Consider the following 14,302-nt stretch of genomic DNA (forward strand, 5'->3'; position numbering starts at 1 on the left):
AGGGTAGCATGGTCTACACCCCAAGATGTGTGGGCCAGCTGATGGAGAGCATTAAGCTTCCACATGCAGGAAGTCTTCAGGTGGTGAATATGAGGCAGCCACATCAGCTTTTTGTCAAAAATACAGCCCACGAAATGGGACTGCACTACAACATTTAGGTGATAGTTGCCTAAACAAAATTCTGGATTGGGCTGTACTGTGGGTCATTGGCAAAAATGCATAATTCATGTTTTGGGGGGAGAAAAGTGAAAGCCATGGGAGAGGGACCACACCAACAACCGTTGGATGGTGCCTTGGCACTGGCATTCGGCAGATGCTACAGAGCGGGAGCTGCAATGGATGCAAAAATCATCTACATACAATGCCAGGGCAACCAGAGGCCCAACAGAGGTTACGAGACCATTGATGGCCCATTTACAGAAATGTAAAATTGTCCACTTAATAAAAGAAGTATCCACTGACTGACATCAATGTATCACAAGTCATAACTGATACAAATATCTAGGTGTACCAATTTGTGGTAGTATGAAATGAAATGATCACAAACACTATCACAGGCAAAGCAGGTAGCAGGTAGGAGACACTGGTTCACTGGCAAGATACTAGGAAAATGCAATCCTCCTACAATGGAGACTTAACAAATCACTTGTGCATTCTGTCTTAGATATAGCTCAAGTGTGAGTAATAAGTATGACAAAGGAATAACAGAGGATATTTAACATGAACGAAACAGGGCAGCACAAATGGTCACAGGTTTGACTCGAGAATGTCACAGAAATGCTGAAAAAGCTGACTTTGTACACACTTTAAATAAGAACCAGTACAACTGAAGAATCTAGAGATAACTTTAGCCTCCTATATTCTGCTACCAAAGGGAGCACAAAAACAAGACTGAACTGGTTACAGTGCACACATAGGCAGTTAAGCCTTTGTTCTTTTCATACTTCATACACAATTTGATTACGAAGACAACCTACCTTATGTGTGGCACAATCCCTTTCATAATGGTTTGGAGAGTATGTATGCATATGTAGAGGTGTTTCATTCTAACGGATAAACTGGAATATTCCTGTGTGATTTTCTTGCATGAAAAAGTGTAGGATCTTGCACAGCTCTCTCATTTTTTTTTACAGTTCCGCTGCCCAGTGCTGAACAAAAGCAAATTGAACAGCATATAGCTTACCAATGTTCCAACCATTTTAAAAACTGTGTCAGCGATTTTGTGAGCCACTTTGTTACAGTGGTGTTGCTGGACATATTGTGAACATCGGTCTGTCCTTTTACACCAGATATATAGTAGTATTCAAAGCAATGGGTAGAAGCTTGTGGCCTGCACCAAGAAAGTCAGTCAATTTACACTGCAAGAAAGATAACCAGTGTTTTCTTTTGATTACCTTGCATAGGGTAAAACAATAGAACAGCATGAAATCAGTATACAAGAGGTCTACACTGCAAATCATCTTCCATAAGGACAATGCATGTGCATACAAATATGTTTTGGCAATGTGGGTGGGGGGGGGGGGGGGGGGGGGGAACGGAGTTTAAGTAGAAATTAATGGCACTGCCAGTCTCAAAGATTCGGCAACCTCTGGCTTCTACCAGCTCACACATCAAAGGAAATCTGGAGTAGTAAAACACTGTATGTTAAATGTTTAAGTTACATCAGTAGTAGAAGGGTGTTTTGCAGACCTTTAAGCTTCACACTTTAATTATATCTATTGATTGGAAAAATGTTTAAGAAAGTGCACTGGCCTAAAAGAGCACAAAGCCCATTAGAATGTTACAATTAATACATTATACATAGCTGATTTGGACAAGCAGTTTAATATCTCTCATATACTGCATTAGTATATGCCACCTAGAACCGTTAATTTTTTGAAGTATCTACATGCATACCACAACCAAGCATTACTATATCAAATGCCCAAAAATTATGGTATTTTGGAATCTCATACCTGGCCTCCAAATTCCTGTGGTAATGGAAAAATAATAAATACCATCAGTTCATGCAAACTCCAGCTCTAAACTAAAAATTTAACAGTTCATAAATCACTCAAAACTCTACACAAACAAAAATCATGTTATGGAATAAAGTTCTTTTTATATCTGCAATATTCTGCAGCACACTCCACACTTCATTTCAAGCATTACATAAAAAATAAAAAGCATCATATAAACTTACATTTGATTGCAGCATGTCTTGATGAAGTGGTTTCTCTCCAACTTTTTCAACCACCATCTCACCCCCTGCGTCACTAACCCTATATAGAGTCACAACTGCCTGCAAACAGATTTTCTCAAGTAGTACATATTTTACTGGACTGTTAATTGAAGAGTTACAAACTATAGAAAGTTATGCAAAATTAGCTAAGTTCACAGAAGAAAACTAAGTACCTCCTGGGTTTTCTCAAAGTTTACATCATCCCCACCTTCATCTTCATCTGGTATTTCAGTTGGAGATCCAGAACCCAATTCTTCAAAAAATTTTATCACTTCAACATCATTACTGTACTCATCTGAAAAAAGAAAGGGTCATTATATCACACACTATTTCAATACATCAACCCACAGAGTCAAAGCTAAATGATAAAATACATGAAATTCTATCACCACAATATGTAGTATACTTACCAATAACAATAACTTTAGCCCTTCCAGCATGATCTTGATCCCTGATTTGGTTTGCTGCACTAATTGCCTTCAGTTTTTCAGTTCTTTTGCTAGTGGCACCCATATAAACATATATGGTTTTCCCGGCATCCAGTATAAAACAGTCACCTTTGTTCATTGAAGAAATGTTGACATCAACCTAGAAAGATTACTTTGTCATTAAAAAAAATAATCCTCAGTATATACTATGACTTTAAAATCTCTTAATTTGTTAAGAATCAAATTGTTGGAAACCATACAAATAAATGGTTCATGCTAGCCTTGCTTCTTAAGTAATCCCAAATAGCACTATTAGAAAATTAATTTCCTTACAACCAATAATCTGAACTGTCATTGTAATTATGGAAAGTATAACAAGTTTTTTCTGAAAGAGAATAAATGTTTGAAATTCAAATATTCATAACTACTGATTATTTGCCCATCTGCCACTTACCACTTCATTCTGATCACAGGGGATATGTTGCCTACATCATTTACGTATCCTCCTGAATTTGATAAGTACTGTGCTAAACATTAATTCCCCCCTCCCCCAGTCAATTACTTTTAACACAAATACATGCTGATAATTAAAATAAAGTTCTATTTCTATTGAGCCACAGCTGGTCCATGCCAAAATACATTTTGTTTCTGCTGCAAATGAGAAACGTTTCTTCCCAGCCCTACCAAGATTTTACTGACTATGAAGTGTGATCACAATTTTTAAGCAACTAGAAAAAAAACGGTATTGCAATTTTGTTTTATATGCATTCTTTTATGCTCATCTTCATGTGATGTCTTACATTTTTTTTTCAAGGACCTACATTACTCACGAAGTTAAAAAGAACATATGTTAGTTATTACAACTCCATGAAGAACTCCGTGAAAATACATGTACAAAATAATCCAAAGTAGCATTTTGGCCATGAAAAATGCATTAATAACTGTTTCTGGTGTAAATGTGGATTTTCCTTACTTCATCACTGAGTCACAGCAAAACAGAAGAGTGGACTCTGTTCACTTCAATGAGAAAGCAATTGCTACAGTGGAATTTTGCATTTACCACAATATAGCTTACTAATCTCTAAGTAACTACTGCCATAAAAATTATGATGTCTTATTTTATGCCGCAGAGTAGCTTTTGGTAATCAAAATGCTGAATTAATCACCTGTCTCACTCTGATGTTTCGTTTGCCTTTAACTTGGAAGAGCCTCTTCTCCACAGCATCAGGATCCACATGGTGGAAGCCACTTGCCACCCCTCCAGGGAGATACCTCACACCTTTAAACAACAGTTTACTTTCAGATGTAATGCAGCAGCAGATATCTTACATACACACAAAATTTGTGACCAAATAGGTTTGGGGATAGTGTGCGGTACATGCTAGGAGATTTGATTTGTGAATAGATAACTTCATTCTAATAATTTGGTAGCTGTCACAGCTGTACCGTAAGACATAAAATTACTTGCTGTACACATTTTACAGAGAATTTTGGTACCATTTTTAATCTGTTCAAAGAAGAAATCGGCTATAGCATACGAGTTTGGTAAATGTGCTACCAATAATGTGAAGTTTGAGCTATTTCTGGCCAACTACACTGCAGTTTCCCCCAATGTACTAGTTCCAGTTTTGAATCTGTAACCTACCAAAACACAAAATAATAATTCATTGATATACGTTGAAGGATATCCACAATGAAAGCTGTTTATTATCTCACATTTCTGACAAACCTCAAGGAAAGTTATTTCACTGACTAAACATATTTAGGTTACTAACCACGACAGGAAGATCACCTCAGATAGACAAATAGCTGTAACCACGTATTATGAAGAAAAACAATCATATCATCAGTTGGATATCAACATTAATATGGAATATTTTAATTTTGAGACTATAATTTGCTAGGTAACTTGTGACGTGAACAGAAGGAAAATGAAAATTGTTTTAGTATATGGAACCAAAATTTTTTAGTTTTTATGCTTGCATTGAATAGATAAACGTCAATAAAAGTATCTTTCAGTGGTTGCAGATTTTTTTTACATGTAATACCTATATTACAAGTGGTACTTATAAAAATGACACTGGCACAGGGATTTTTTTCAGAGATGTTAAAATATGTGATTGTTAAACCTCTTCACAAGAAAGGCGTCAGACTTAACCCTTTTACTACCAATTTTATTCCAGAAATGTTAATGCATGGTTATTTTAATTGATGTCTTAGAAATAACAATATGAAAAGAATGTTTTCTGCCATTTTGTTTCCCAAGGAGTTCGGTGGGGAGGGGGGAGTACCTCCAGGGTTTCAGAAAACTGCACAAAAACTATGAGACATACTGAAAATAGACACCTATCGGTGGACAGAGCATCTCTCCAAATTTGCAACTCACACTACAAGTGCTCAATATAGGCTTCATTTGTGATGTGGCAAGCATCAATTTGTGGGTGCAAGTCATTGATACATTGTGTCCAGAAGGGTACAAAGGCAGCCTGATTCGTGAATCTGGTAACTGGGTTACGTATCTGCAGATGTGAACTAATTCGGTATGACAATATGGAGACTAGGGTTAATAATGAAACTTGATAACAGCATAATCTACAGGTACTACCTCTTATTATAAGAATTCTGCTAACCATTCGTAGTCTTCCGTTTACCACTGGGACATGGAAACATAGGAGTAAAATGCAGCAGTTCTCTGACAGCCTATCACAGGACACACATGCTGATGGTAGTCAAAGGATTAAACAACTATCATCCAATTTCCTTATTGACATGCTTTTCCAGAATACTTGAGAAAGTAGTGAACTATAGAGCAGTCACACACTTGAGTGGAAACAATCACGTACCATATCACAGTTTGGATTCCAGGGCTGATAATGCTGTTTATGCATTAACTCATCAAATATTACATGCCTTAAATAATAAAATATCACCAGTTGATATTCCTTGTGATCTTTCCAAAGTGTTACTGTAAATCATGTTATTCTCTTAGAAAAACTCGAGTTTTGTGGAATTGATGGCTTTATGCACAGCTGGTGTAAATAGTATTTAATGAACAGAATGCAAAATGCTGTAGTCAATAATTCAAACTATATCAGAAGTGTAGAAAATTTTAGTGACTGGGGAGAAATCAGAAAGGGAATCCCATGGGGTTCAATTTTAGATCTACTCTTATTTATTATATATGTGAATTACCTCCCATTTAACAATTAACAAACAGAATTGGTACTTTTTGCAACAATACTGTGTTAAAAAAATCCCATTAGAGAGGAAGCAACAGAAGACATATTTTTCAAAGAACTATAAAATGGTTCTCAGAAACTGATGGACTCTAGCTAAATTTTAAAAAACCACACTATATTCAATTCTCTACAACAAAGAGTCTTAACAATCAATCTCCTCCTATATTTTGCCTGCTTCCACTCAATAACATCTCATGGAATAATTTTCTGGGGTAGCTCATCACTTAAAGTACTGGTCGCACAAAAGTGAGCAGTAAAAATAATGGCTGAAATTGGATAGCAACATGATTACTGCACTTTGACCGCAGATTCAGGACAACGTAGGTACATAGTATTTATTATCAAAGGTGTCGTGCTATAACCATGGTAACAAGTAAACAGAAAAAGGAGCAATCCTCAAACTTTTCTCAATACGAGAAATATTTGCTGCTGGAAATGGTGTTGGGCCAGTGTAAAGACATAATTGAGTCAAAAAATAAATTACAAATAAAGTCACTGCAGCCAACAAGGCAAAGGCATGGAGATAAGTTGCTCTTAACTTTAATTCTCGTAATGTCGGGACAGAAAGAGAGTGGAAGAGTTTGAAAATGTGTTACGAAAACATTAAGCAAAGAACCAAGAAAGCATTATTTGCACATTAGAAGGTATAATTTCAAGACCTACTTTCTAATTACTACATTCATTTTTATTTATGTGGTACATAAACTGGAGCAAAGACAGTGTCAGAACTCTTCAAGGTTGAAATGCATAAAACTGGAGGCAGTAATTTTGTATGGTGTACTGTTACAGAAAGTGGACAAAAGCTAATTGCAGCTCTGAAGCCACTATTTTTTCCTATTTCCAACCCCTACAATGACAATGCAGGAAGTTATGTGAAGTGACTTGTAAACATTTTGATGGGACTGCATAAACTTTTTGAAGCAACTTTTCTGCGTAAAAAGTCATTTATAACGTTATTTGTTATGTTCTTGTTTGATATACATTCAGATAACACAGATTGCAGTTCATTTACAACATCAGTAAATGAGGGGAGAGCTGTCACTTCAAACAAAAGTACTGCTCCTGTTGAGGACAATGAAAATGAAGGAGAGAATGTTTACACTGAGCTGGTAAGAATGGTACTACACTAAAATAATATAATTACTTTACTGTGACAGCACATCACCACATATTTTCACTGAAAAGAACCTCTAATTACAGGTAGATGCACAACACGCCAGCCAGGATTCTGGAACAGTATCAGAATCTCATCCCAAAAACAAAAGAACAGAAAATGTTCTTAAAAAGGAATACCAGTTTCACAAGGTAAGATTAGAATGCCTTGAGCAGGAACATAAAATAAAGGTACAGTGCTCACTTGCAGAATGTGAGATAAGAATGGAAACCCTCAAAATAGATAAAGAAATTAAAGAACTGGAACTTGAAGAAATGAAAAGACAATCAGACTTAACCTGACACAATTCAATCTTTTAACTTTTTGTATTAATACCTTGTTCATACATTTTGCAGTCATTGCATTGTGACTGCTGTTACCTTTGCTTTCTGTTGGTATGTAGACTACTGGAATTTCTTCACGGACAAATTTTCATCTCTAAGTTATATGCAGTGTTTCATATACATTTTAATACTCTCTGATTAATGTTTTGGGATGAATTTACTGCATGAAAGGTAGTTCATAATATTCTGTGTGGTATCCTTGTTCTGATATGGAATTCAGTAACCAGGAGACAGAAGTAACTACAACTAAAAGAAAGAAAAGAAAATGAAAAGTAAATCTAGTTTTCAAACTGACGTTCTGTACATTTATTCCAATTTTTTAACTTCTTACGTAAACAGACTGTTAATAAATGCTGCCCTCACTGCATTATGACCCCCTGTTGGCTTCATGTTCTGCAGGTACTGGAATTTCTGTTTACACTCTTCTCCCACTGGCATCCAAAATTAAAGCAACAAACCTCCATTTCTCCATCCTATGATCATATAAACTGTCAACATATGTCAGTATGATCCTCTTCTGCATGCAAAGATGGCATTCTGGTCAATGGACAACTATGCCAATGATGGTATCAGGGCACCTATCAAAGATGGTAGTCCCACATTCACAATCACTGTGAGAAATAAAGCAGAACAGTCACCAACTGATGTGGCATGATGGCTTTATGTGAACTGTATTGTCTCTTGGATATGGCAACAGTTTGTAGAGACCAAGACTGTATCCCAAAGACCAGGGCAAGGCCGACCATGCATGACATCAGAAAGAATGACCGTTATTTGACTGTACCACCTTGGTACTGTAAGACAACTGACATCTGGCTTGACAGCATCCACTGGACATGTTGTATTGAGGCAAACAGTACACAGAACGCTTTGTCAGAGTGGCCTTTATTGTCAGAAACCTGCTGTATATGTACCTCTGATGTGTCTTCACAGAAGGGAACATCTAGAGTGGAGTCTTCAACATGCCACCTGGATGGTTGAATAGTGTGCCAATGTTCTTTTCACAGATAAGTCTCGATTTGGTTTGGAGAGTGATTCATGATGGATTTGCATCTGGAGTGAATGTGGAACATGATTTCAGGACACAAACACTGTGGAAAGCAACCAATATCAAAGAGGTTCCCTAAAGGTGTGGACAGGGATGACGACGACCACTTGAGCACCTCTTCATGAAATTACATGGGTGAATTGACAAGGTTTAACTGTTGTTATGTACTTCAATGAAGTCTTGGGACCTTATGTGTGGTTGTTGCAAGGTGGTGTCGGCCCACACTTTGTACTGATGGACGATAACGCTCAACCTCATAGAACACAGGTGATCGATGTTTTCTTGGAAACTGAAGGTACTGCACACATGGCATGGCCTGCTCACTCTCAATTTTAATTCCATGGAGCATGTCTGGGATGCACTAGGCAGACGGGTTGCATAACGTCAGCACCTATCAACCACTCTCCAAGACTTGCGAGCTGCTCTGCACGAACAATGAGCGTTGTTGCCTCAACGTGAGACTGATGACATTCGCAACATGCCACATCATCATCAGGCCTCTATTGCTGCCACAGGTGGTCACAGCCCATATTGAATACATTAACCAGTTGTTGGAATGTGTGTGCAAATCCATTAAGTTGGAAAAAATGTAGAACACTTTTCTACCATCCTACATGTTGCAGCAGTTTATGTTTGTATTCTTTATACTGTTTCTACTTTACTATCATTTGCTTACGCTGTTTTGTGGCAAAATAAATGCAACCTTGCAAAATTTACATTAGTTGATTTAATATTGGACACCAGTGTACATAGTCATCAGTTTCAGGCTGCTCGTCTGACGCATTGGCAGATGAATGCTGTAGCTATTATAGCTTTTGTACAATTTACTTTCTATCTGAGTCCTAAACTCAAACAGGGAAGTAGCCTTTACTATTCCAAATACTCTTTCAACTGGTGGTCTTTTTTTTCTTGTGGGCACATTATAGATTCACTTAGTTGCCATTTCTTCACAAAGTACCGGCATCAACAAATATCTGCAACACTGATAGGCACTGGCTCCCAGAAGCATGGCTTCTGGAATTTCTCCTGTTTCCAACTAAGCACGTACACATGAATTTCCAAAAATACTGCTGTCATAGGCAGATCCTGGCCATCTAGCTATGATATTTAAACATCACAGCTTAGTGTCTGAGATCACTCAACCACCTGAGACAATTTTTAAACATCTCAGCATTCTTGCCACCAGACAATCTGATGAGGATACGAGTGCAGTGAATACCACCTAAAATGCCAGGAAAATACACTATTTGATTTAAAAAATCATGCTAGATGTCCCTAAAGTCATTTTCACCCATTGGAATTTTGATAAATTCCTTTTTCAATGAGGCAACACAGGCCAATACTTGATCGACAGCTCTGCAAGCTGTTGCTATGTCTACTTTAAACAGATCACCAACCACTATTTCAAAGGTCCTTGTGGTGTAAAATCTGAAGGTTAAGTGCAACATGCACATTGCAGCCAGTGGGTTGTCTCTTTTAGTTGATTTCATCAGATGGTTTATAACCTTTAGTTTCAACTGCTCTACGGGACTCTTCTCCAAACAAAACCTCTGCTTAAATGTCTGGTTATGTAACTCCAAGTGAGGGTTCACCCTTTCATGGACTGGGGAGGTTGCTGGATTTCATTTCCGTCTTCCTCGGTGGACACATTTGAATACTCTGATACCTATAAAGTAATCTAAAGGAAATAATGTAATTCACATCCATAGAGTTGTTGCACACACAATTTTGCCTATCACTGGTCCAGAATCCTCGGAAAACATTGAGGATGGTATGGTTTCAGTGGTATGGTATGGAATGTCATGGCATGATAATATTGTTATAATTATCTTTATAATCAGTGAAGTGGAAAAAGTGAAACAAATGAAGGGGGGGCAAGGGGGGGGGTGGGGGTGGAGGGGAATAAAATAAAATCCGAGAATTGACGAGAGTCCAAATGTGAATTTCTCCACTGCTGCCAACAACACAACCTCTCACTCAAGATTGTGGACAGATTATAATGTGGTTAATGTATTTCCAAATACTTGCTTATGTTGTATTTATTAATGCACATGGAACTGTCCTAGCAGTTTAAGGACATGCTCGGTAGTTAAAAATTTAATAATAATTTCATAATTACTGCTACTCAAGCCAAAAGAGATCATATATAAGAGATGTTTGGCTGCTTTCAAAATTCCCATGCTTAACTGTTCACTGCAAATATTTCGTATTTTTGTTTCTTACTCTGTTGCAAAGAGTGTATAAAATGCCTTCGAACTAATCACACAAACTATGAGTCATCTCCCAAGAGCTGTTACAAGATTAATAATTATGTACACATGGTATCTGGTAGTTCCCTTAATCTCACCTTCCAGATTGGAAAAAGTATTCTGAGCATCAGCAGTGTGGTTTGGCACACAAATATTTACTTACCATTTTTTGATGTTAATAACTTTATTATTATTTCAATTGATATCTGCTAATAACTGAAGTCATGAATCTTAATCCCACTACACTATAAACTGACAATTAGAGATGAACCTGATTTTGAACATCATATTTATGCCAGTCAAATATGATCCAACTTCACAGCAATATGATCTGGGGTTAACATTTATACAATGCAGATTTCCAGGTTAAGCTTGATCTGAGGTCACTTTCTGCCTTAACTTAAGGTTAAATGCTTTTATACAATCGATCCATAAGACCTAGTGAAATTCATCAAATAATCCATCACAGTCAAGAGCAACAGTGATGTCCATATTTACAACACCAGAGGGGGAAAAAATGACATTACCTATTACTGAATGGTGCCAGTGGCTCAGAAAGGAGTCCAACATACAGAAACAACAATTTTTGATCATTTGCCCAACAACATAAAATTTATGACAGATAGCAAATTAGTTTTTAAAATTGTTTCTCTTGGACAGGTGCTCCTATTCCATTGATGAATTTTTACTTAAAATTTGTTAGCCAGAAAAAAACCTTGTTCTTAAGTGTAGTTGCATGAGTAGGACTAAAAAAGATTGTGTTCATTAATGTGAACACTAATCATGTACACATATCCTATAAACTGACCCATCATTTCAATGGCAGAATTCTTCAAATGATCAGTGGAATACATTAGAACTAAATAAAACCATCTAACTAACCTTAACCAGAACTAACTTCGCCTGTTCAAGTTCACTTGTGAATGAAGTAACAAGCTTCAAAGTATCTGGTGAACTGATAGAGTAGTTGAATTTTTCTCTAACATAAAAGATATATTTTATTTGCAAAGATTTATGCTTCCATTGTGTGGGCTCAGCCAAACAATGTTTTAGCATGCCCTAGTTCCTTAGGGACTCTACATTTGTTTGAAAATAACTTTCACACCCATGTTTTGCACAACATAAACAAATAATTGTGTATTTGTTTCAGTAACTGAAATGTTAATCTATGTTACATTAAATGGGGTGAAATACATACTGAAATACCACAATACATGAAGCGATGAGTTGGCAAATGAGGAAGTGAATCAGACTTTGATCAAATACAAGGTGTGTTCTAAAATTAATGGGCACTGCACAATTTTGTGTGTTGTGTTAGTCTGATTTGTCCACTTTTTGTTGTTATTGTGTTTGTAAACAATCTGAGTTGTCTGTCCAGTCTTGGCCATATCAGATATTTATTGTCAGCTGTTAAAAAGGGTTAAAGGCACTTCGTATCAGCAATGGCTTATTTAGTATACAAATGGATCAGATAATATACTTTAAATTTTCCTAAAAGAATGAATTTAAATGCAGCAAAGTTATGCAGATGTTAAATATTATTCCTAGTGAGTCTGCTGTAAAGCAGATGTTTACATGAGCTATACACACTTCAAAGGAGGCCATGAAGAAGAAGACGAGTGACCTGAACAGCTCATCATGTCACTATCATGAAGGAAGTGAAAAATGAATATGAATGACTGCTTAATCAGAATCAGAAGTTGCTGATGATCCTGGCATATCAATTTACTCATACCATTAAATATTTTGGATATGAACTGTGTGACAGCAAAATTTGCTCCTAACTTGTATTCAGAAAAAAAAAGCAGCAGGAAATGCAAGTTGTTCTTGAGACCCTAGATGTCAACAATGATTCAGAGCTACAGAAATCTACTGTAACAGGTGATGAAACATGGGTTTATGGATATGACTGAAGCTCAATCGTCCCGGTACAGCAAACAATGAATTGCCAGCCTACCCTTGTAGAAAGCAGCTTTTCAGTGACTGCATCTCTGAAGAAAACAATAGTTTACAAACATCTACAACAGGACTTCCAAATATCAGTCACAGAATTCCTATCACTCAAAAGAACTGAGATCTGTTTTAACAAAACTCAAACAAATAATTTGTATCAAAATGCATTTTTCAACAGATTCTGGTTGAAACATTTTCACATAATGGCTAAAAAAAAAAAAATATTACAAAATTTAAATTTGAAGTTGTAAAAATGCACCTCACAAGGCCTGACATATCCATTTTTCAACATTCCACTAAAGTCTACTCATCCTTCTTTTATACTGCATGGTTGGAACTTTGATCATTAAATTTGAAAGTTAAATTTAATAGCCTTTACTGTTGCATGTGTGTAATATCAGGCAATCCCACAACACCTTACACTACAAACCAACTGTTTGCTAAGCATTTGTTGAACGACGATGCATATTGTCCTGCTCAACTCTCATTTTCAGCCACTGTTTAACTACAAGATTAATAGCTGTTGTACACACTGTTTTAGTATCATTACTAAGACATACAATATAACCAATTTTTATCAATTTGAAATATTTCAAGTTTGTGATGATGATGATATGATGTAAGTTGCTGTAATATTTAATAAATACTGTGTGAGCCAACACAGAGGTAAATCACCAATGTTCAGCTTTCCCTCCAGTGATGGTGGTTTTATGAGCCCAAACTAGTAGAGCAATAAAGTCGTGTTGGTACAGCTGGTGGTTTGCAATGCATTATTTTAACTACTTAACAGCTGTAGATTGTTGCTTCAAGAAAAAGTTTTACTAGTTTGGAATAAAAGTGAGTTATGCTCACATTGCAACACCTGTGACTTGAAAACGGTAATCCAAATGAAAAGTTTGTGCGGTTGCAGAGCACAAATTTCTGCATAAAAAGAGCTCCTAGATTTTAAAATTCACTCACAAACATACAAATAAAAATGTGGATACATTTGTAGTGCTAATGAAGAAACATGCATGAAAACATGGGTATGCCTAGTTTTGTAAAAATTTGTAATTTCTAACTTTTTCCTTGTCAAGGGGATTAGTCAAACTTCAACTATTCCCCTGTCAATCCCTATTTATATGGATGACCAGTATTATATTTTTGTAATTTTTTGATTCAGTGATATTAAGCACAACTAAAAAACACTTCTCTTGTAAAATTCTATGAACGAAATTTGTTGAGGAGGAGGAGGAGGAATAGGAGATTAGTGTTAACGTCCCGTCAACAATTAAGTCATTAGAGATGGAGCACAAGTTTGGATTAGGGAGGAATGAGGAAGGAAATTGGCCATGGCCCTTCAAAGGAACCATCCCAACATTTGCCGTAAGTGATTTAGGGAAAGCACGGAAAACTCAGACTAGGATGGTTGGATGTAAGTTTGAACCCTTATCCTGAACATGTGTGTTGAGTTTTGTTAAAATGTTCCTCAATTGTTTTATGCCTACACACATCTCCTGGTGGAGATAATAAAGCTCTCCAACACATGGGAAACAAATTAACTGAAACTGTAAAAATCCTTATCTGTGGTGATTTAAATATAGACCATGGAAAACCCAATAAAGAAAAAAACAGAGTTAAGAAATCTCTTAGTTTCTTATAACTCAGCAAATGCAATACTTTACTCC

At 36.4% G+C, this 14,302-nt stretch overlaps 1 protein-coding gene across 2 annotated transcripts in view; it reads right to left on the minus strand.

The window, feature by feature from the left end:
* LOC126470465 (gelsolin, cytoplasmic) overlaps positions 1 to 14,302 on the minus strand; it is a 298,993-nt gene that overhangs the window by 46,509 nt on the left and 238,182 nt on the right. For both annotated transcript variants that reach the window (XM_050098324.1, XM_050098325.1), the window contains exons 5-8: positions 3,816 to 3,928; positions 2,632 to 2,809; positions 2,395 to 2,516; positions 2,183 to 2,281 (exon numbers count right to left, since the gene is read on the minus strand). In XM_050098324.1, coding sequence (XP_049954281.1) covers positions 2,183 to 2,281; positions 2,395 to 2,516; positions 2,632 to 2,809; positions 3,816 to 3,928 — 512 coding nt within the window. The remainder of the gene's footprint in view (positions 1 to 2,182; positions 2,282 to 2,394; positions 2,517 to 2,631; positions 2,810 to 3,815; positions 3,929 to 14,302) is intronic.

Source organism: Schistocerca serialis, chromosome 3 (assembly GCF_023864345.2).
Source record: "Schistocerca serialis cubense isolate TAMUIC-IGC-003099 chromosome 3, iqSchSeri2.2, whole genome shotgun sequence".
NCBI classification, from domain to species: Eukaryota; Metazoa; Arthropoda; class Insecta; order Orthoptera; family Acrididae; genus Schistocerca; species Schistocerca serialis.